Source organism: Manis javanica, chromosome 1 (genome assembly GCF_040802235.1).
Source record: "Manis javanica isolate MJ-LG chromosome 1, MJ_LKY, whole genome shotgun sequence".
In the NCBI taxonomy this organism is placed as follows: domain Eukaryota; kingdom Metazoa; phylum Chordata; class Mammalia; order Pholidota; family Manidae; genus Manis; species Manis javanica.
Window position 1 is genome coordinate 92,447,827 of NC_133156.1, and position 23,120 is coordinate 92,470,946.

General features: G+C 39.6%; 1 protein-coding gene across 1 annotated transcript in view; it reads right to left on the minus strand.

Moving 5' to 3' along the window:
- The window catches only part of IQGAP2 (IQ motif containing GTPase activating protein 2), a 265,034-nt gene that overhangs the window by 206,828 nt on the left and 35,086 nt on the right, over window positions 1-23,120 (minus strand). The window contains exon 2 of the mRNA XM_017640236.3: window positions 14,113-14,212. Coding sequence (XP_017495725.3) covers window positions 14,113-14,212 — 100 coding nt within the window. The remainder of the gene's footprint in view (window positions 1-14,112; window positions 14,213-23,120) is intronic.

A 23,120-nucleotide genomic window follows, 5' to 3' on the forward strand; every position in this document is an offset into this window, starting at 1 on the left:
CTCAGGCAAATCAACCCAGTACCCACTCTGCCCAGCACAGGGGGTACTGAGAAGAAGAAAGCCTTCCTCAGAGAGCTCCCTGATGGATGGGAAAGGACAGCATGCAGCATAAGTTACCATGAACTACAGTAAGCACAATGGAAGCAGGACAAAAACCTGAGGTAAAATCAAGGAGCCAATGATTAATCATAGGAAAACTTCAAAGGGTAAGACTAGCGTGGGCCACCGTGCCAGCCTAGGGAGGTACTGTTCAATCCTATAGGCAATGCAGAGCTAGCAAAGGTTTTAAGTAGGAAAGCCCTAAACAAACATGACTTCCTGGCTTCTCCCTGATCACATAATACGCTCTAAGTATGATCTATGTACAGAAATGAATGTTCTGCATTCAGGAGGTGCCCAGGACCTTGCACCTAGTATTAACCAGAACAGGCTCCCAACAGCATCAGCACATTTGTCCAGCTGCAGGCTGAACCCTGCATGCAGCACGAAATCAACACAATGGGGCACGGCCAGTGTCTTCTAAGAAAATGAGTTAGAACACTAAATGTCAGGGTGTATCATATCTACTAAAGGTTAAGTGTTGCCTTGTGAATCTTTGCTAGACACACATGCACACTTGTATGCATCATCACACAGATATGTGGGGTCATGATATAAAGTCATTTTATTCTGGGTCACAAGGTTTTGAAGTCTCTTGCATAAGTGTATGTCACAGTAATTAATTAATCAGTAACAGAAGGTCTCTAATGCGTCCCTAACCACAGCTCAATCTATATTTGACTTTGCAGTGGTTCGGTCTCCTACTGAACCTGGATAGAAGTACTGGCCTGCGAGCACTCTTAGACACAGTCCTCTGGCTCACTTAGTCCTTCCAAGCAGTCCTTGAAACATCCCAAATCTCCTAATCCCTTCTCATGTGCCTCTGGAACTCCTGATCTGCTATAAAAATGTAATTCTATATTCTCACCTTTTTTGTTTACACTCTTCCCACCTCATCTTAATGGAAATTTGGCTTCTCCTTCATAACACCACTTCCAAAAACCAGGGATGGTTGTTCCATAGTTTACCTAACTTGAAGGACCAAAGAAGGAGGGTCATTCATCACCATTCCAGTTGAACTTTCATGTTCCAGACCTGTCCGATCTCCTCTGCTCCAGGCCCTCTCCCTGCACCTCACTTCCCAACCTTGTCACTTTTCTCCTGACCTCCAGGGCTTTCCTTTCTTGCCACAATTGCTGTGGTCTCCCATGCCTACCTCTGCTTGGAGACTCCAAGAGGGTGGGTGACCTTGGAAAGACCCAGAGGCACAGCAGAGAGACTTCCTCCTAGACCTAAAGGTTTCACTTCCATTCTCCTTCAACCACACAGAAGCCCCACCACACCTTGGGCCTTATCACTACTCAGAAATACTCCACCTTTCAGACCTAGGCTTCCAAATCTCTGACTAGCTTTCTATTTACCCACTTCTCTACTTCCTTATTCGTACAAGTCCTGCTGTTCATCCCCCACAGGCGGTTCTCTGACTCTCCCTCGTGCCCACTCCACCCTACCCAGCCTGGCTTCACAAGCCTCCTTACTGAGATGGGACCATGAGGCCACCCAACATCAGTGATGCTCACATGAATACCCTGGGATCCCTGCTTCCAAGACTTTCTCAGAACCAACATGCTAATCCCTGAGCCACTCATCTTGTTGGAAAAATACATTTGAACATGCTGATGGGCTCCATGAGGAAAATTCAGAACTTTAATCAGCTCTTTCAAACTTCCCAGGCTTTATACCCAACCCTGCATGATGCACTATCACTTTCTCTACAGCAGCTGTTTTCCCTCCTCCATTCTCCCACCTTCCCACTACAGCAGATGAGGACCCTCAATACCCTCCCCCTCTCCTCGTTTCATCACCAAAAAAGGGGTATCCCAAGTTCCTTTCATCTGAGCTGGTGTGCGAAAGCCAGAGCTGCTGATACAGCATCAGTTACAGATGCTAGTCTGTTTCCTTTTGGCAGGGTAATTCTGGAACTTCAGTGAGCATGAAGGTTGACCTGAGCCATCTGTTAGAATGCAGACTCCAGGGCCCCACTTCCTAGAGATGGATTTGTAGGGTCTGTAATGAACCCCAGTAGCCTGCATTTGCACAAACACCCCTGTGACCCTGATGCAGGAAGTAACTGTGCAAATCACTGTCTAAAGTCATCTCACTCAGATGAGAAGCTGCCTCAACTTCTGCCCTGTGAAATAACAAAAGGCAGGAACAGCTGTATGCTACAAATTATTTGAAAGAATAAAACTTCAACAACCATTAAAGCCAAGCAAAACTGAATAAGAAGAATATGGAAATAACTAGAACTGTTAATTCTTGAATTCCTGTTCTAGCACCTAAGCAGGATCACAGCAAAAATGAAAGATATATGACAAAAATGTGCAAGTGGCTACCTCTCCCACACTATGAATTCAGAATTGAACTAAAAAAAGCAAACCAACTGAATATACCAAACAACGTAAGTTTAATAATCGTTTTTATTTATGTTAATTTTCACCATAGGGCTTTGTACTAATACTTATGTAATCAATATATGACTTAGAATCATGGGATGAAAGAGCAGTGGCCAAACAGTCAGGAGACCTGCAACGTAATCCTAAATCTACCACTTATTCCACCATGGATCAGTAAGTTGGAGAACTGCTCTGAGCTCAATGTCCCTAAACAAAATGGGGAAACAAGTTTTCAGACAAAAAAAGGTAATGGAAGACAATTCCACATTCTACAAATGAAAGACACACACACAAAAAATCATTCTGTAACAACCTTCTACAAAACATGTTCCCTCTCCAGCCTCCTTAGAGTCTCTCTATGGCTTGAATAGTGACACTGTTTCATGACTTTCAAGCATCCCAGCTTGAGGTAGCATCTGGTGGGGAGACTCATACAGGAAGGAAGAGACCTCAGCGGTGTTCGCTTTTTGTACCTTTTGATGTTCCAATGAAAAAGCAAAGCATTTTTTCAAACCAGTCATAATAGTGGCAGAACCAAAAGGACAACTGGTGACTTGAATGTAGAATCCAGACCTAACCAAGAAAGATGCACCAAAGCTATCTTGGCTAAGGGAAGAATGAAGTCTACATCAATGCAAGGTACAAACTCCTACTAAGACTTCAAGAAGACTAGAAAAGAAACAGAAAGAGACAGAAAAGAGAGAGCAAGAGAAAAGGAAGAAGGAAGGGAGAATACATGGTAAATTCTCCCCAAACAATTATTAGTAGTACCAGTTAAAAAAGAAAAAGCAAACAAGCAGCAGTAAAGGGAGAAAAAAAGAAAACAAAAAAAAAGACAATGGACAGTCATATTGTATGAATTTCATTAAAGCTCCAACAGTGAAACCTGATCAAGAGCTAAAACAAAGCAGTCCATACAGACCTTAAAACCAAGACCACCAAGGCCCAAGTTTTGAACTTACAATAAAAACCTGATCAAAACATGTTAAGAAATAAGAAGTGAGACAGTGAGGTTTTAAGCACACAGGCTTTCAAATCAGACAGACTGGGGTTGGATTACTGGGTATGCTGTCTATTGACTGTAAACTTGGACAAAATACTTAGGTTTTTCAAACACTTGATGTCTCCATCTATAAAATTGGGAAAAGCCCGTCTAAGTTGAGGGTTTTGGGCACCATGCCTAATGAGTGGACACTCATACATTAACCTTTTTAGTCAAGTGTATTTGAGACCATGGAAAGTTCCAAACCTTCCCAGCCCTCCAACTTCAAAGAGCCTAACAAACATAAACTTTGGAATCAAATATTCATTGCTCAACTTCTCTTTGGCTGTAGATGATTAATATCGATTATTTGTATTAAAAAATATCAGCACTTGGAGAAGTTAAGCTTTCATCTCTCAGATCACACCTGCTTGGCATCTGTCCAAAGAACACAAAATAGGTGAAACTAAAAGTTTTCCAACTATATGTCCCAACCCCAGGCTCAGCTGATAGACACCACACAATGTGGCCCACTCAGTCAGCAAAGCTGTGCCTGGATCTGTCCCAAAGCATCTGACCTCCCAGTGCCCCCTACTCCCCATATCCAGTCCCCTGCCAAACCCTAAGGCTTCTTCCTTTATATCCTTAATGTCTGTCCCTTCTACCAGCTCCATAGCACAATCCCTGGTCACCATCCAGTTGGATCTCAGCACCAACGTTCCCCCTGAGGCCCAGGCTCCAAGCACACAGCCTAGCAGGCTGCGCTGGCTGATACTATGTCTCTTCTTGCACCAAGGACACACACCATTTAGATTATGTCTCATCCTCTCCCAGGTTGCCCCTAATGACCCCATTCCCTCTTCCTACTGGTAGGATATGGCTTGGTGTAACAAGCCTTGGCCTGTTAAAAAGTCCCGGGCCTTGGCAGCAAGTGGCTCCTCAGGAAAGGTAGTTGGAAAGTGGCCCCAAAGAAGCCACTTCTCAGAGACAGGCCCTCCCCTCACACGGGCTAGACCCTGAGAAGGGCCTCTGCTCTCAACGCAGCTGCACTCCCTGCCCCACCAGCCTGCCAGCTGCTGCATGGAGCAACCACACTCTTGCACCATAGAGGTGAGGTCAGAGCCAGGGAGAGAACAAGGAGAAGGGGAAATGCAGTTACCGGAGAAATATTAAAGCTATTTATATTTTGAAAATGCAATTAAGAACTCCTTAAAATGTCATTAACATTTTGTATAGAGCAATACATGTCTCTTAGTGGGTTGATTACCAAGAAGTATATTTCCCTCCAAATTCCAAGTTTCTATTAGTATTGCTCAAGAGCTCAGCCATAGGTGGTACCTTGAGGAATAAAGACTGTGAGTTGCAAGCACATAGAAGAAATCCAGTAGATTCTCTAAAACATTCCCAAGTCACAAGACTCTTCTTAATTATAAAATCCAGTGTTCAGCAAACCCACACTTGCAGGTCTCACTTGCTTTTCAAACATTTAGTATTTCTCCTTTTAGACCTGATGCTCTAACTCACCAGTAGGTATGGCCATAGCTTGAGACTTGATCTAATCATGAGGTGTCCTTATGGTCTCCGAGTCGTAAGCATTAACACAAAAAGAATCACACCCATGTTTTGTTTCCTTTCCAGGGCACATACAAAACTGTCACAGACTCACTAATACAAAAAAGAGCCTGGTTCACATAAAGAGCTCTTTGAAGATAATATTTCTAAACAAGTCCATCGCCAAGGGTAGGCTTCTTTGCTTTGTTTATTTTCAGAGGTAGGACAGAAAAAGTAAGCACAGCAAAAGATTTGTATGCATTTTCTCTTTCCTTAAAAAATGAATATAGTATTTCAGGAACTTTCCTTGGGAAACACAACAGCAGCCTCATTCATAACTATTTGCTCAACTGCAATTTGCAAATTCCCTCTCCATTTCTGGCCAGGACTCCCTCTCACATTCCCTGACCTTCATAACAGCTCCAGTTGCATTTCCTTCTTCAACCCAGAGTTTTCCCAAAGAGAAGTCTCTATCTTAAATTTCTGCACAGTTGTCCTAAAAAACTAAAGAACTGAAGTTCTTAAAAAGACTCATTTTCATTGTTCAAATATATTTTGCAGAGACTAACGTGAAATCTACTCAGCAGTACTAATTCTTTTGTAAAATGAACTCCTTTAATTTAAACAGTGGGATTTCTGGCATCAGAAAGAAACCTTCCAAGCCCATATGAATAGTCTGCACAGCCCCATTTCAGCAAAATTTCCACAGCAAAGGACCTATCAAGTTGGCTTTCAGGGCCTACCTGAAAAGAAATTTTAAAAGTCCATTTAGTATTATTTAAAATGGTAGAGGAATGAAAAGCTTAGTTTAAAATAGCTCACAATAAAAGCATCAAGGCATAAATAAACGTAGTGCCATAATCATTTAGACCAAGACAGCATCCAATTCCTGATTTGGTTTCTGACAGTAATAAAGAGATTCTATCCCCCAGCCCCAGTGACATACCCTTCCTGGCATCAATTTCAAATGGATATAAACACACCTGTAGGTAGTAGCTTCTAAGGCAGCCCCAGTGATCCCTGCCTTCCTAAATTCATGCCCTTGTGTCATCCTCCCGCCTTGAGCACAGGATGGATTTAGTAACTTAACGCTAATGAAAAAAATACAGGAACTATGGGATGTCACCTCTGAGAAAATGTTACGAACCCTCTGGCTTTCATCTCGCTCTGACGGAAGCCAGCTACTATGCTGTGAGCTGCCACGTGGGACCCACATGCCAAGGGCAGGAGGGAAACCTGTGGCCAACAGCAGTGAGGAATCGAGGTCCTCAGTCCAGACTTCTACCAGGAACAGAATCCCGCCAGCACTGTGAGTGAGCCTGGAAGCCGATCTGCCCTGCCTGAGCCTGGTGATGACCACAGCTTTGTGAGAGAATGAGAGCCAGGGGACCCGGGTGAGCTACACCCAGATTCCTGACCCTCTAAAACTGTGTGCATTGTTTTAAGCAAGTAAGTTTTGGAGTAATTTGTTACATAGTCATGGATAACTGACACATTTGCCAGACATCCTCTGCCTCCCAATACAGTGATGATTGGCTTTCCATGACATCATTAAATCCTTTAGCCTATAGGGAAATATACCCGCCTAAGGTAACGAGCCACTTTATAAAGCAATGACCTCTTTTTTGGTCCTAAACATATGCCTTTTTCATTTTTTTTCTTCATTGTTATTAGTATTAGTATTTTGAGACTTAATTAACAAGTCTGTATGAATAAACTTCATAATTTTATAAAAACTATGAACAATAATTTCAGGCAAAAGTCATTTTAATACACAGATTACCTCTTCCTTTTATTCATTTGTTCACCAAAAAATACTCTATTCCCTTCTCATATATCTTCTAGTTCACTGTAGTATCATTAAATGTCTAGAATTCCCAGCTTCTTGATTCTACTGGATCACATATATGGCAGGAAAAACTTGTATGATCTAACTGCAATATAAAATTTTCCAGAGGCAAAGATTAAATATTACTTGTAGGCTGGTAGTCATGCCAAACCATCTAGAATCCTGTCTACCATGAATCTAATTCATATCCTATTTGTTACCTCCAGGAGAACCAAAACAGCCAGGAAATAGAGTATAAACAATCCTCATTAGTAACAAATGATAATAATTCAATTCTGGGCATTAAGTCATTCAAGTATGTGGTAGATATGATGTCATTATACCTTACAATAGGGGTGTTTGGGTATTTGGCCTAGGGGAACAGCACATGCAAAGGTCCTATGTAGGAGGGAAGATGGAAATGAAAAGGGGTCAATGTAGCTGGAATATAGAGCAATAGGGAATAGAGCACTTTATGAAACTGGAGAGGCTGTAGGTACTGGACTTACCAGACCCTTTATTAAGGAATTTGGTCTTTGTCTTAAGAGTATAGCAAAACCACTGGAAAGTTTGAAACAGGATTGGCCACAACAGATGAGAGTTTTGAAAAGAATCATCTGACTGTAATATAGGTAAAGGATAAAAGAGTGTATGAGGAGTGGGGAAACCAATCAGAGATCACTGCAGTAGTCTAGCATGAAATGTTGGAAGCTTTCAGTGGCCTGGCGGTGGAAGAATTTTAAATTCATAAGTAAAAGCTCTAACCAAATAGTGGGCTTTTTTCAGCACAGCCTTATTAGTTGCTTGATCCCATCTCCCAAAGTTGTCCTACTATGCCTGTTTGCATACAAGGAATGCTCAAAAAAAAAACCTATAAAATGAATAGTGTTCAACATCTCATGTATCTTAGAAATACCTTCTATATGCATTTTATCTGCTAAATACCATTTAATCTTATTTAACAGCTTTATTAAGGACCTCTCCAAGCTAGTCTGATCAAAAGAATGTTTCTTTAATAACAGCTTTAATGAGATTTATATACTATACAACTCACCCTTTAATGTGTACAATTTAGTGGGTTTCAGCACACTCAGAGTTGTGGAACCATCACCACTATCAATTTTAGAACATTTTTATCCATGCAAAAAGAAACTCATGCCCATTATCAGCCACTGCCCAATCTCCCCTTGGCAAGCATTAATCTGCTTTCTGTCTCTATGAATTTGCCTATTCTGGATATTCCATATGAATAAAATCACACATTATGTGGCCTTTGTGCCTGGCTTCTTTTACTCAGTATATTTTCAAAGTTTGTCCATGTTACAGTATGTATCAGTAACTCAGTCTTTGTTCTTTGAGACCATTTTCTTCCTGAGTTTTTTTGGTAACAATAGATATATATATTTTATTAAGGTATCATTGATATACATTCTTATGAAGGTTTAACTTGAGCAACATTGTGGTTACTACATCCACCCATATTATTGAGTCCCCCACATACCCATTGCAGTCATTGTCCATCAGCGTAGTAAGATGCCACAGAGTCACTACTTGTCTTCTTTGGGCTATACTGCCTTCCCCATGTTCCCCCTGTATTATGTGTGCTAATTATGATACCCCTTAATCTCCTTCTCCCTCCCTTCCCACCCACCCACCATTAGACCATTCTTGGGTTCTGTGAGTCTGCTGCTGTTCTTGCTTTGTTGTTTTACTCTACAAATGAGGGAAAGCATTGGTACTTGCCTTTCTCCACTTGGATTATTTCACTGAGCATAATATGCTCTAGCTCCATCCATGTTGTTGCAAATGGGAGGATATGTTTTCTTCTTATGGCTGAATAATATTCCTTTGTGTATATGTACCACTTCTTCATCCATTAATCTACTGATGGACACTTAGGTTGCTTCCATATCGTGGCTATTGTAAACAGTGCTGCAATAAACATAGGGGTGCATATGTCTTTTTGAATCTGGGATCTTGTTTTCTTTGGGTAAATTCCTAGGAGGGGAATTCCTGGGTCAAATGTATTTCTATTTTTAATTTTTTGAGGAACCTCCATATCACTTTCGAAAATGGTTGAACTAATTACATTCCCGCCAACAGTGTTATGAGGGTTCCCCTTTCTCTGCATCCTCACCAGCATTTGTTGTTAATTGTCTTTCTGATGTTGGCCATACTAACTGATGTGAGGTGATATCTTATTGTGTTTTAATTTGCATTTCCCTGGCAATTAGTGATGTGGAGCATCTTTTCATGTGGCTGTTGGCCATCTGAATTTTTTCTTTGGAGAAGTGTCTGTTCAGATCATCTTTAAGACCATTTTTTAAAGAGCAGTTTTAGGCCCACAGCAAAACTGAAAGGAAGGTATGGAGATTTCTCATTTACCCCCCGTTCCCACACATGCATAGTCTCTCACATTATTAACATTCTTCACCAGAATGGAAAATTTATTTATAATTGATGAACTGACACTGATACATCATAATCATCTAAAATCCACAGCTTACACCACACTACTGTTCACTCTTAGTGTTATACATTCCATAGGTTTGGACAAATATAAAATGATACTTATCTGCCATATGGTAAATCACAGAATATTTTCACTGCCCTAAAAATCCTGTGCTTCATGTATTTATCCTCCTCCAATCCTTGATATTTTTACTGTCTCATACAGTACATAATCTTTTCACATTGGATTCTTTCACTTTGCAATATGTATTTAAGTTTCTTCCATATCTTTCCATGGATTGAGAGCTCATTTCTTAGTGCAGAATAATAGTCCATTGTCTGGATGTACCACCACTTATTAATTTATCTATTCACCTACTTAAGGACATCTTTGTGGTTTCCAAGTTTTGGCTACTAATGAAAAAAGCTTCTATAAACATCCATGTGCAGCTTTTTGTGTGAACATAAGCCTTCATTTATCTATTTACTCTATTTATATCTTTTGACTTAATTTGCATCTATTACTCCCTTGGTTAAAGAGAAGGGGCAGAATTGCTGGATTGAATGGTAAGAGTATACTTAGTTTTGTAAGAAACTGTCAGACTGTCTTCCCAAGTGACTGTACCATTTTGCATTTCCGTGAGCAAAATTATTAGGAGTTCCTGCTGGTCCACATCCTGGTAAGCATTTGGTGTTGTCAGTGTTCTAGATTTTGGCCATTCTGATAGGTGTGCAGTAGTGTCTTCTTTTATTTTGCATTTCTCTGATGACATATCATGGGCAGCATCTTTTCCTATGCTTATTTTCAATCTGTATATATTTTATGATGAGGTGTCTGTTAAGGTCTTTGGCTCATTTTTTGACCAAATTGTTTTCTTATTGTTGAGTTTTAAGAGTACTTTATGTGTTTTGGGTTAACAGTCCTTTATCAGTGTGTTTTCTCCAAGTATTTTCTCCCAGTCTATGGCTTGTCTTCTCACTCTCTTGACATTGTCTTTTGCAGAGCAGAAATATTTAATTTTAATCAAGTCCAGCTTATTCTTTCATGCATCACAGAATTGGTACTGTATCTTAAAAAGCATTGCTATGAATCTCATCTAAGTTTTCTCCTTTGTTATCTTTCAGGAGTTTCATAGTTTGGCATTTTACCTATGGATCTGATCCACTTGAGTTAATTTTTGTGAAAGCTGTAAGGTCTGTTTCTAGATTAATTTTTTGCATGTGGATGTTCAGTTTTCTGGCACCATTTGTTGAAAAGACCATCTTTGCTCCATTGTATTGCTTCGCTTCTTTGTCAAAGATCGACTGACTGTATTTATAGAAACCAATTTCTGGGCTGTCTACTCTGCTCCACTGATCTATCTATTCTTTCACCAGTGCCACACTGTTTTAATTACTGTAGCTTTGTATTAAGTTTGAGTCAGGTAGTGTCAGTCCTCCAACAACTTTGTTCTCCTTCATTATTGGACTATTCTGGGTCTTTTGCTTATCCACATAAACTTTAGGTAATCAGGGTGGACAATATCCACAAATAACTTGCTGGAATTTTGATTGTGATTGCACTGAATCTATACATCAAGTTGGAAAGAAATGACATCTTGACAATATTGAGTTTTCCTATCCATGTACATGGAATATCCCTCAATTTATTTTTTTATTTTAGTTCATCAGAGTTTATGGCTTCCCTCATATAGATCTTGCACGTATTTTGTAATTCATTTTTTGAGTGCTAATGTAAATTGTTTTGTTATTTTTAGTTCAAATTCGACTTGTTCATTGCCATTTATCTCATTTTTGTTGTTGTTTGTGCTTTTGGTGTCAAGTCTCAGAAATCACTGCATAAATCACAAAGATTTACTCCTATGTTTTCTTCTAAGAAATTTATAATTGTAGTTCTCATAGTTAGATTAATGGTCCATTTAAAAATAATTTTTGTATTATGGTGTGAGAAAGGGGTGAAATTCATTTTTATGTATGTGCATATCCAGTTGATTCAGCATCATTTGTTGAAAAGTCTGCTTTACCCCCACTGAATTGTCTTTGCTGATCTTTGAGTTAAACGAAACTTGCATTCCTTGGCTAAATCCCACCTGGTGGTATATAATCTTTCATATGTTGCTGGTTGGACTCAGTTTACTAGTGTTTTGTTGAGGATTTTTGTGTGTATTCATAAGGGATAGTGGACTGTCACTTTCTTGAGAAAACTTTGTCTGGTTTTGGCATCTGAGAAATACTGGTGTCAATCGAATGGATAGGGAAGGGCTCCTACTTTTCTATTTTTTGAAAGAGTGGGAAGTTTTTTGATTATTAACTCAATCTTTTTACTTGTTATAAGTCTATACAGATATTTTGTTTCTTCTTTAGTCAGTTTTATAATTTGTGTCTTTCTAGGAATCTGTCCATTTCTCTAGGTTATCTAATTTGTTGGTATAGAACTGTTAACAATATTCCCTCATTATCCTTTTTAGTAGTATCCTTCCTGAATGAAGGAACTTTTAGATGGTCTAATATTAATTATCACAGAATATTGAGATTAATAAAACCAAAGTTAAAGATATATTATTATTACAACTCTGAATTTGTAAAAACTCTGAGTTACAGGAAGTAACAAACTAGATATCCTTCCAATTTTCACCTCTGGGAAGAAAAAAAGGGGCACAGAGACAGAACCAACACGTTTCTAGCTAAAATGCACTTAAGTCAGTTCAACTGAAATAAACAAAAAAAGTTTCTGTCTAAATTTAAACATTCAAAACATTCAAAGTGTACCATTTAGTATAAACTCAGTATTTTAAGCCAGCTATACTCACATGAACACACACATGCATGCACTATAATAAACCCAATATGACAAATTTCTAAGGCATTAACATTGTAAAAGAATCATGCAATAAACCATCTCAAATTGTTTTTTGAACAGAGACTAATTTACCCCTTCATTTATTTCTTGAGTCCAGGACCATTACAATTCTATCCACATATCAACGTGTCTATTAATAGCCACATAATTTTTATATATTCCATGACCAAAAATCAGATTTCCTAAAGATCACAAAAAACATTTAGAACTTTATAAAAGATTTGTAAATACATATTACATTTTATCTCTTGAAATAGATGTATGACAACTAGTCTTAGAGGAAAAAACTATCTATTTTATAGTCTTTTCTTCAGTGTAACTATTCCTAAGGAAGCTTTCTTCAAAGAACCTGGACTAATTACTATGCTGACCTTTTTAAAATAAAATTCAACTACAGAATTTTGAAAAGACTAAAGAAGATGACAAGCTTTCAAGCTATATTAATACCACTTTGATACATTCAGGAGAAAATTAAGCTTATGTTATCACCATACACCTAACTGGCACTATCATTTATAAAATATTTATACCTTCTTGATTTTAGTTGACTTTTAGAAAAAAAAAATCCACAAAATAGGTCAGGCAAGGTAAGTTTGTCAGGTACAGAGCAGACAAAACTGAAGTTCACACTGGTTAGATGTCTGCCCAAGATCACACAGCATCTTAAGTGGTGGGGCTGGAGCCAGGCAATTTAGTCTACTGACTCCTAATCACACACCTTTTCCTCTGTGTGACACTGCTTCCCACTTACAAAAACAGGAGACAAAAACTTAGAATGCAGTTTGTATCAGGAGGAAGTTTCCACTTACTCTCCTAAAATTTTTTCACTGAAAACTTGTTTATTTTTAATGTGTATGAATCACTCTCCTTATCGAACATTTTTAAGCAACAACTTGACAAAAAGCAAGTTTCTAATAATCTTAGACAGTGAGTCTTCAGTGACCTGCAACCTAATTGTGGACTTCACAGACATGTTAAATAGCCTTTCAAACTTAGTCTTCAGAACTTAGAGTTATAAGACACCATGAAAATATTAAAGAACTCTGGGAAATCCCCTTGCAAGCAATTTCCAGGCCAAATTAGCACATGCGTCACTGCATGTTCTTTTACAAAACACTGATTACAAACCCCATTCATTTGGCTCTGTGGATAGCTATTTACCAGTGATCAGCGATAATTAACACAAGTGACCATTAACTAAATGTTTATTTTCTATACAGATAAGAGAGATGGAAGATATCATTGGTCCACGGAGCAATGCTGTTTCTCCATCATAGCACAAAGCCTTAAATCAGAATCTAATTCATAGCATACGGACACTGCAGGATGCACCCGGCATAGAACAAACTTCTTCTGATTCCCTGATACAGCGGCCTATGTGCAAAGACTTTATCTACATTTTCTCCTTGGAGAACCTGACACAGTGTAAATAGTCTAAAAGAATCAGTGTGATTTTAGAGACAATGTATCCCAAGTGGTCACACACCCATGGACTGAAAAGGAGATTGCTGTTATAAACCTACTCTCCAGTGACCAACCAACTTCAGTCCAACACGCTACTGTCCTACTGGGCATTTATGATACTTGGGATGGGGATGGGAAAAAGATCTGAGGAAGCTCTGGGGGAAAAGGAAGTTGATTTAAGTCTTTGCTGCTCCCCCACCACTCACACCAATGAGATGAAGAGTTTGAAACAATCTGCAATTTGCCCAGAGACTTCCTGGGAGACTCTGAGGAAGAAAATGGATCAGACCCCTCCCTAGGGCCTTGATCTTGGCCATGGTAGCAACTTTTTCTCGATTCTGCCTCACTTTTTACAAAAACCAGGTGGGTCTTCTCCTATTACCCTGCTACCAAAAAGACTGCTGATGAATTATTAAGAGCCTAGTATACCAAAGCTTATCTCCAAGAGCAGGTGTACAAACAGACAAAGAGTGGATGTTACCTTTTGGCTTCTTCTAGGTGGCACAAATATTCATAAGCGATGTTCTGCCGCCTCCTCTCATCCATCTCCTCTGCAGAGAGCCTTTCATCATCCACAATAGCTAGAAACAGAGGATAACATCACTTTACTTGTAAGGGCAGTATTTATCAAATAAACACTGAGACAATTCACTAGAAAATAACTCATGCAGTTCAAAATTGAACACGGAGAGCCAGGGCTATTGAAACATTAAGCACAGAAAGAGGTTAGCTTTGGATTTAACAATATTAAATTATTTCTAACAAAAAAATGCAATACTGAACTATGGGTCAAAATTACTAAATAATAGGAGAATAGCAATCCGATTTCACAGACATGATGCCATAGGCTTCAGACAGGCTCAAGTCAATTAGAGCACGGTCTGCTTTGAACAGCTTTCCTTAACAAGCTTGTAGAATTAGTCCAGTGGCTCAACAACTTGGATGATCCTGGTAATTCTGGGGTTGAACAAAAAATCTACAAGGGCTTGTGTTTTCCCACTCCTGGAGGGAATTAAGGCTTCTCATCCAACCCAAATCCTTTATTATGGATGCCAGAGTCTCTAAAATCCCTCCCTCACTTATTTCTTGGCCTTGACAAGGCTAACTTACCTGGTCAAAAGATACCCCAAAGTAAAAAGGAGTGGAGACAGCAGTGCGCAAAGTTTTCAAGCCCATACTCTTTATTCCAACACAAACCTTGTTTATAAACTTCACCACGTCGGCCTTACTTGTCTGTCGAGAACACGGCCTCCCTGTTTTGGGACTGCACGTCCTCTGCCTGTGGTCTCAACAGCCCGCGGCAGCCTCAACTGCCACAGCAGCCAGCTCTTAGCCTTCCTCATAAACAGGATCCCTTTCCCCTCCTCAACCCAAACTTTCATTCTGGTGGCTATAAAACAAATTTGGTTTGTTGGTTGTCAGATTACTCCTCTAATGAAGACAATGTGTGTGGAGAGCAGAGCTACAGTCACGTGGGGCAGGAATGTCAGTGTTTGCTTCTTTGTTCCCCAGTTGCCAGCTCGTCAGCCATGTCATTCATGGGACCCCTGGTCCCTAGCAAAAGAGAGATGGATGTGGGTATTACCCATCCATCCCTAAGAGAGGCCAGTCCCATGCTCTGCTGATGAGGAGTCCAAAATATCATCTTGGCAGACAAAAGGAATTAAAATCAGATTTTTGAACTCTTACTGGAACAAACACAATACTGAACATTTAAGATAAAAAATAATACAAAACCATCGAGGAATTCAAAAGAAAGGGGAGATTAAATGTATATCCATATAAAATATGGCAGAATAATGTAAATATGTAAATACATACTAGATGCTTATTTATTGAGCACTTCATTTCAAGCCTTTAGGCAGTGTTTTCTATGCATTGTCTCATTTAGTCTTATGCCTCTGTGAGGCAGGTAATTTATCCCACTTTACAGCTGAGTGGTCATTTGCCCAAGTGAAGAGCAAAAACATTAGGGCTAGAAATGTTTGGATGGGAGGGAGGAAAAACAAGAAACATATGAAGAACTTGGGGAAATGTCTTTGTTTATGTATGAGGAAGAAAAGGAACCAGTGAGATATGGAAGAGGACCAGGAAAGTCTGGGACATAACATCACAGACATCTCATCATCCTTTTCCCCACCCCCTCCCTGCAGCTCTCAATTTTCCATTGTGGCTCTATCCCTTAAAAGAGGGACACCTCGTCTCCAATTAATGGTACCAATGGGGGTCAACAAAGATAACTGTCAAAAAGCATCTTCTTCCTCTTAATAAATTCCACCTGCTCTAAACTTTAGACGACATTGCTCACATTTAGGAAAGGTACCCTAGGAAGAACTCTGGAATTCTGGAAGCTCTGGAAGCACCCTCCCCTGCACCTCCTCCACAAGGTCCCAGGCCTTCACCACTCCTGCCTGGATGCTTGCCACAGCCCTCAAATAGCCTCCCAGGCCCCACTCCTCCTCCACCCACTCTCGTCACTGTCACCAGAAGCATTTTTCTAACACACAGTCCTACTGATGCTCTTCTCCTCAACACCTTTGGTGGGTCCCCATTTCCTACAAAGTTCTAGAACACCTTCCCTTTCCTCCACTACATGAAGCTTACATTCCAGCACCCCCTTCCAGGACCACAGCCCAACCTATCAGGTTGGAGAGCTTCTGCTCTCTACCTTCTCTGTACCTGGAAAGCCATTCTCCCACCTTCTGTGTTTGACACCTTCTCAAACCAAGTTCTGTGGATCTCGAAGTCAGCATTCATTCATGCTCCCAGCACTTTGGTTCACGTGTCTGTTACCTCACTCATCACTGAAGCCTTCTCTGTGACTCAGTCATGTCTACCTCTCCAAACTGGGGATCCCTCAGAGGAAAGGATTCATCTTTACATCTCCCTCACATCTACCGTGGTTCCTGACACACGGAAAGCACCCAAATATTTGCTGAAAAATTACCTTCCAGTGAATTTTCAGTAAGTGAGCTAACCACCATCCCTCTAATGAACGTACATTACAAGTTATTATTGTCTTATCCTGGGTTTTCTTTGAAGACACCCGGCATGCCCATATATCATGACCTACTCTTGCATCTCCTCAGGTCACTCTAAGACCTCCAGTTTCTCATTTCAATTTCAGTTGAAAGACTGCCTCCCGTTTCTGGCAAGATATTTCCATTTTATAATACCTTCAGACACATTAGAGCTTGAAAACAAAACTCCTAGTGAGAAGCCTTGTGCTGATTCCACCCTCCCCAACATGAAAGTGGGTACTGAGGTCACATTTGAAAGGAAGAGCTCTCACTGCCACCTTCTTCCTTAGCTGCTGCCTCCTTCTAGCCTCAACCAACCCACCTAAAAGGAGAAAGAAGCCCCAGCAGATCTTGGTCCCTAAGGCCTTTTCCCCCCAAATGTCTCCATAACCCATGCAAGATTCCACCAGCCCAGGAAAGCTGCTGAGGGGCTCTCAAACTCTGACATTACCCTGTCAAAGAGAAGATTTGACCCCAAAGCTTTAAATTGCCATGCCACAGCTGATGGAATTCTACCTATCAAAGGGTGACTTGCTTTCCAAAGTCTTCCCTGATTGTTCTTGCTCAAAATGTCCTCGCTGCAGGCACCTTCTATACCACTTTGTTGACTAGTAAACTCCTAGAAGACATGTCTGTGTCCTCGGTGTTCAGTTCACTTTCCTGCATAGGCCACATGCTCCATAAAAATATTTGATGAACAAATATCTCTTATCAGGAAAGATTAACAAAAGGTCTCTAAAGTATCTGTGTGGGGTTGTCTTATTTGCCTATTTACCTTAATAAAATAAGGGTGTGCCCATTGATGGAGCAAATATAGTACCACTCCATAGACCTCACCTTACTAATGCTCAGTTCATTGATTCTATGGGCCAGGTGTGAGTTAAAGCACTGGGGACAGGGCAGTGGACAAACAACAAATGTTTTCCCTTGGGGGCTTCCTTTTACACATCCCTTCCTTCCCTCTGACCTGGCTCACCAAACCACATACCTGGTCACTGCTCTTTCAGCCATGAACCGTCCTTCATGACCAAGTATCAAAGCATATGCCAAGGTTATGAGTGTGGGGATGTCTTATCACAAAAGCAGATCCTCTGGGCCACATAGGTTGCCTGCAAATATTTCTGCATTATTCAGCATTTATTAAGTAACAACTTCTGATAAGAGCCACTAGCCATGGGTAACAACCCTGCCATTTAAAAGCTATCACAGAGCTGCTAAAAGAATTCTCTTAAGCAAGCATTACTGCCTATAAATCACTTTTCCATGTTATTGTGTGGTTCTCATAATCCATCCTGAGAGACAGGCATTATCTCTTAGAAGTGAGGGAACCTGGGTCATACAAGGGTAAGGGAGCACCTGTGGTTATTTGCTGGGTCAGTGGCAGAGCAAGGGCTGAAACTGAGGTCCCTCAGTGCCGCAGCCCCTGCCCTTTGCCCAGTGCCAGGCTGCTGCTAAAGCTGAGTGAGCCAGGGAAGGTGCCTGTTGCTGTCAAACCTATGGGCAGATCATTATTTTAAAGCAACTTGGTTAAGCATGATTTCCTCTAAAGTTCATCTTTACCTACTGCCTTGAACCTTAAGAAACATGGGAACATAGTGAAGAACTTCCAGAAGTATTAGCAACTCACAAAATGCTTATAAACATTAGCGAACACTGGCTAAAAGACGGTACCTTAAAGCAATAGCGTTCTATGGAAATCACAATACAGGGCTTATTCAGAGGTTTAAGAAGTAGTATAAGAATGTGTTGGTAGAAACAGTTTTGAAATAGAACTGTAAGTTAGAGATAGATGGAAGAAACCTTAAGGAGCTCATTTTCCAAAGAATATCCACAAAATCCAATGAAAAAAAAAGCCCAAGACCCATCTCATTCATTAAGCTGTTGGCATGGTCACTTGTTAATTTCAGCCACTTTATTTGCTCCCTTCAAACACAGAGACACCAAGTCCATCGTCTCCTTTGCTAGTCATCTCCTAATATTCATTCACTTATTCAATTAAGATTTGAGTGGCTGCTTTGTGCCAGTCTATCTGTGGATAGGACACAAAGTGACAGTATGACAAACAAAATCCCTCCTGAAGTTATTATAGTTAAACAACCAGAAGTTTGGCATACTTACAGGATACTTAGATAGGTGGGGTATACTCTCTCCAGTGGAGGGAGGGTCAGCAGGAATCACAAAAAGTAAGGTTGAGAATCTCTGTTTTATGAAATGATACTATGCTATTTAATATGTGTCCCTTTAAGGAAAAGAAGATTAGGAACGTGATATGAATCACCACTTCATAGAAACCTGCCAGAATTTAGCATTTTATGTACACATTGTTATTTTATGTGACTCACAATTTCTGTAAGGGACCCTGAATATTCTCAGGCATATAGTTCAAATCAAACTGTACTGAGCCACCTCGTAAAAGGAGAGACCAGCTTTTACCTGGAGAGCATACCTAAATGGATTTCTCTCCTCTCTCAGAACTTAAAAGAATGATTACTGGACATACATACCTCAAGGAAAGCTCTAAAAGGGAGAAAATTGATTCCAAGACCCTAAAGGTAGGACAGAGGTCAGGGGTGGGACATGACGATGAGAACTCCAAGTCCAAGATTTACAGTAAGGCAATACACTCAGTAAATTTGACCCATGATGTGTTCTGGCTTCACACAAGGTTGCTGAAGCATTTCACAGCTACTTAATCTTAAGCTTTAGGTGCCACATGATCAAACTTCCCTAAAGTGAATTTTCTTTTGAAAAAAGAGGCAAACCTGAGGTTGAAGTTGTTAACAACCCAATACATATTCTCAGGCACTCTAAATAATCTGGAAAAATGATTATTTTCACCATCCCATGTGGTAGACATTGGAGGTTTCATCGAGTCACTCCAATTGGGAGACATGAAGTACAGAGGCTTGCACCTCATCCATCTCTATATCCCTACCAAGTAGCCAGGTAAACAGTAGGTGTTCAGTAACGGCTGCTAATTGGTGTACTCAGCTTTCTGCTTGAAAGGCAGAGATGCTGTATTCTTCAGTTTTAGCCCTACTAAGTCCAATGACCTGATGGCAACCCAGCCATACTATCCAGATCCTAAAGGAAGGTGAACTTTATTTAAAGGCTGCCCTCCACACCTTTCCTGGAACTTCTTCCCCATCACACATTTCTAAGAACTCTCCAAAGTCATCAATCAACACACAACCTCAGAGGCTATTCAGGTTAGACGTGGCTTAGGGATTGTGGTCACCTCCTTTAATAATGCAATACCTAAATTTTCAAGTTCAGCATTAGAATTTCCTAGGTAGGGAAAGAAGGGTAACCAACTGAGACTACATGATTTATTTTTAAAAGTTTCAGTCTCTGCTCACAGACTCCAAGAAGGGACCAGTGGTTACCAAAGGCAAGGGGGTGGGGAGGAAGGGAGAAAGGGATTAAGGGGCACTGTAATTAGCACACATAATATAGGAGGGTCATGGGGAAAGCAGTACAGCATGGAGAAGACAAGTAGTGACTCTAGCATCTTACTATGCTGATGGACTGTAACTGTAGTGGGGTAGGGGGGACTTGAGAATATGGGTGAATGTTGTAACCACAATGTTGCCCACGTGAAATCTTCATAAGATTGTATATCAATGATACCTTAATAATGATAATAAAAAAAGGTACAGTCTCTGATTGGCTACCGATCTCAGTTTTCCAGTGTTGTTACTAAGGCCCAGAATAGTTAGGATGCTTCTTTGTCTTAATTATTCAGGAAAATGAGGAACTATTTCAAGCTTTGTGAAAACAGTTAATCCTTTTCTATAAATATGCATTAAATGTAGAGAGCTTTAAGATGTACATATGAGAGTTCTTTGATCCCACTTTGATACTAAAGGCCCTTAACTATTTTCTCCTCAAGAAGGGATTATATTTGAGCACCTAAGATGCCATCTGCTTCTACCAAGACTGGATCTCAAAACCCAGGACATCTTTTCAGAACAGGACCTCATTTCTACAACTCACATGTGAGAGTAAAATTAATTTTGGTCCACTGTGCAAGTTCGAACAATAATGTCTAACTTAAAAAAAAATCTAGTAGCTCAAAGCAAACCCTGGAGATCTTAAGGCCCATACATAGAGGTGGGCCAGCCTACAGACTGGCATAGGAGTAAGGGGTCTACCTAGGACTTTGCTCTATATGGGAGGAGAATTAAAGGCAATGATTCCTAGATTTAGGATTTCCTAGCCAATTGTAATTTAAAAAAACAATAACGTATTTTTGGGACAAAAGCCACCACTTTTGCTACCAACTAGGCACAGAGCAAGACAGTCTAATCTTCCCTACCGAGATCTGTGTGGGTAGGATGCATCCAAACCCAATTTTAAAACTTTAGCACCAACAATTAAGATTATAGAAAGAATTGTAAAATCATTAGTATGGATGAGTTTCTACTATTTTTAAAAGAAGGGAAGGAATTCAACTCATTTCTACTTCCATATGAACTTTTTATGCTTCAGGATGGTTAGGGGCAAAATGCTCCAAATTATTTAGAACCAATCCTAAAATGATTCTCCCTGTTCTCCATAGATACACGAATACTTTAAGGACACAGATGTTTCCCTAACCTTTTATACTCCATGGAAATGTTTGTATTTTACAGCTATTAAACATACTTAGTGGGTTATATAATGACAGTACCCTGGGCTGTTTTCAAACAGGAGCAAGTCACTGCTAACACACTGTCCCTATACGCTTTCAAAAACTAACATAAACAGCCCAGAATGTCAAGGGATATTTCTGCAAAGTGGAGAGTCTTAGAAAATAGAACACTCTTGGCCTAATTTTTCCTTGCCTATTAAGAGAAAAATAATAGATCACAAATGGGTCAAAGCTAAGTACAAGAAAAGAAGACAACCTCTTGGTTATGAGGACTTTTTTCTCCATGTTTCATATGTCTTGTTTCTCCAACCAATGTAAGCTCTTTGAGCTGTATACATGAAAAGTAGCAGATGCAAGAGATGAAAACTTTATGAGTACTTACTATGTACCAGATATTTTGCCTCTTTGTCCCTGTATCTCCCTTCAAGAAAAGAATCTGAATCTCTGCGTTTTAGGTGGGAAACAAACTCAGATACTTTAGGTAATCTAGGCTTATGTGATTCTAAGATCATGAAGACAGTTAAGTGGCAGAGTCAGGATTCAGAACACCTCTGATTCCAAAGTTCTAATTTTTATACTCTGTGGAAGGGTCACTGCCTCCCTGCACGTAAATGTTTGATGACTGGCCCAGCAGCCACTAGGTTTTTCTGAGGGTATTAAAAAAATGGCATGACGGACATCTCACTAAGGAGATGAATTTATTTTGTTTTTCCTATGGAAACCATATAAGTTAATGCTAGTATCTTGAGAAAGTGTAGAAAGCACAATTATAGGCTTATTTCTTAGAGATGCTTTTGCATCTCAGATGTCCATCAAAGGAGAAAACTTTAAGATAATATTTAATATTGCCAAGTTAGACTATATCAGGAACATAAGGGTTGTAACAAGATTAAAACCAAAAAATTAAATGATACTACTTACGTGATACATCACATGATAAGCCAAGTCATATTGATCAATAAATGCTGAGAACACATTTGAGACAATTTACCATTTTTAAACTGAGGTACCCTCTCCATTCTATTCCTCTTTCCCCCACAAAAGGTGAATTTCTGCCTAAACTGACAAAGATACCTTGTAAGAAGGGGTGTGGCTGAGTGAAAAGGGAAGCAGTTTTGGGGTTAAATGTGCCTGAAATAGTGTCATACTCAGTCATGGGCGAGTTAACTAGACACTCAGTTTCCTCATCTGTAAAATGGGAAAAATGGTACCTACCCAATGAAGATGTATGAGTATTGCTAAAAATCATATATATTTAAAATTATTTAATAGTAAGATTATAATATAATCAATTATTAAATAAGTTATAAAATATAAAGTTTATAGAGCTGTATAATAGATAATCAGCTAGTTTTTTTAGGGTAACTGATGATACTCAATTGCCCCCTCACTCAGTAGACTTAGCACTTATGTGCCATATAACTTGCAAACAGTATATCTGAAGTTCTATAAACTGAAAACACCACCACAATTCTAATTCAACACACATATATACACATATTAACTGTGTGTATATACTCTTAATTATAATAATTACATAAGATTATATTATTAAATGCCCTATAATTAAGGGGATAAAAGCCTAAAAGGAAATACCAAAATATTAAAGCACTTGTTTCTAAAAGGATGGCTCTGGGATTTTCCTTAACTTTTTGGATTCTTACACATTTTCTAAGTACTGTACCACTAAAATGTATTACTTTAAAATATCTGTATCAGAATAAAAGCTTAAATGTGTTTTCATGTCTAGTTACATAAAATAAAAAAATATATAATGAGGAATAAGCCTTAATGTCAGTTCTATTGTGAAGGACGCCTTTCACGTACCTAACTGAT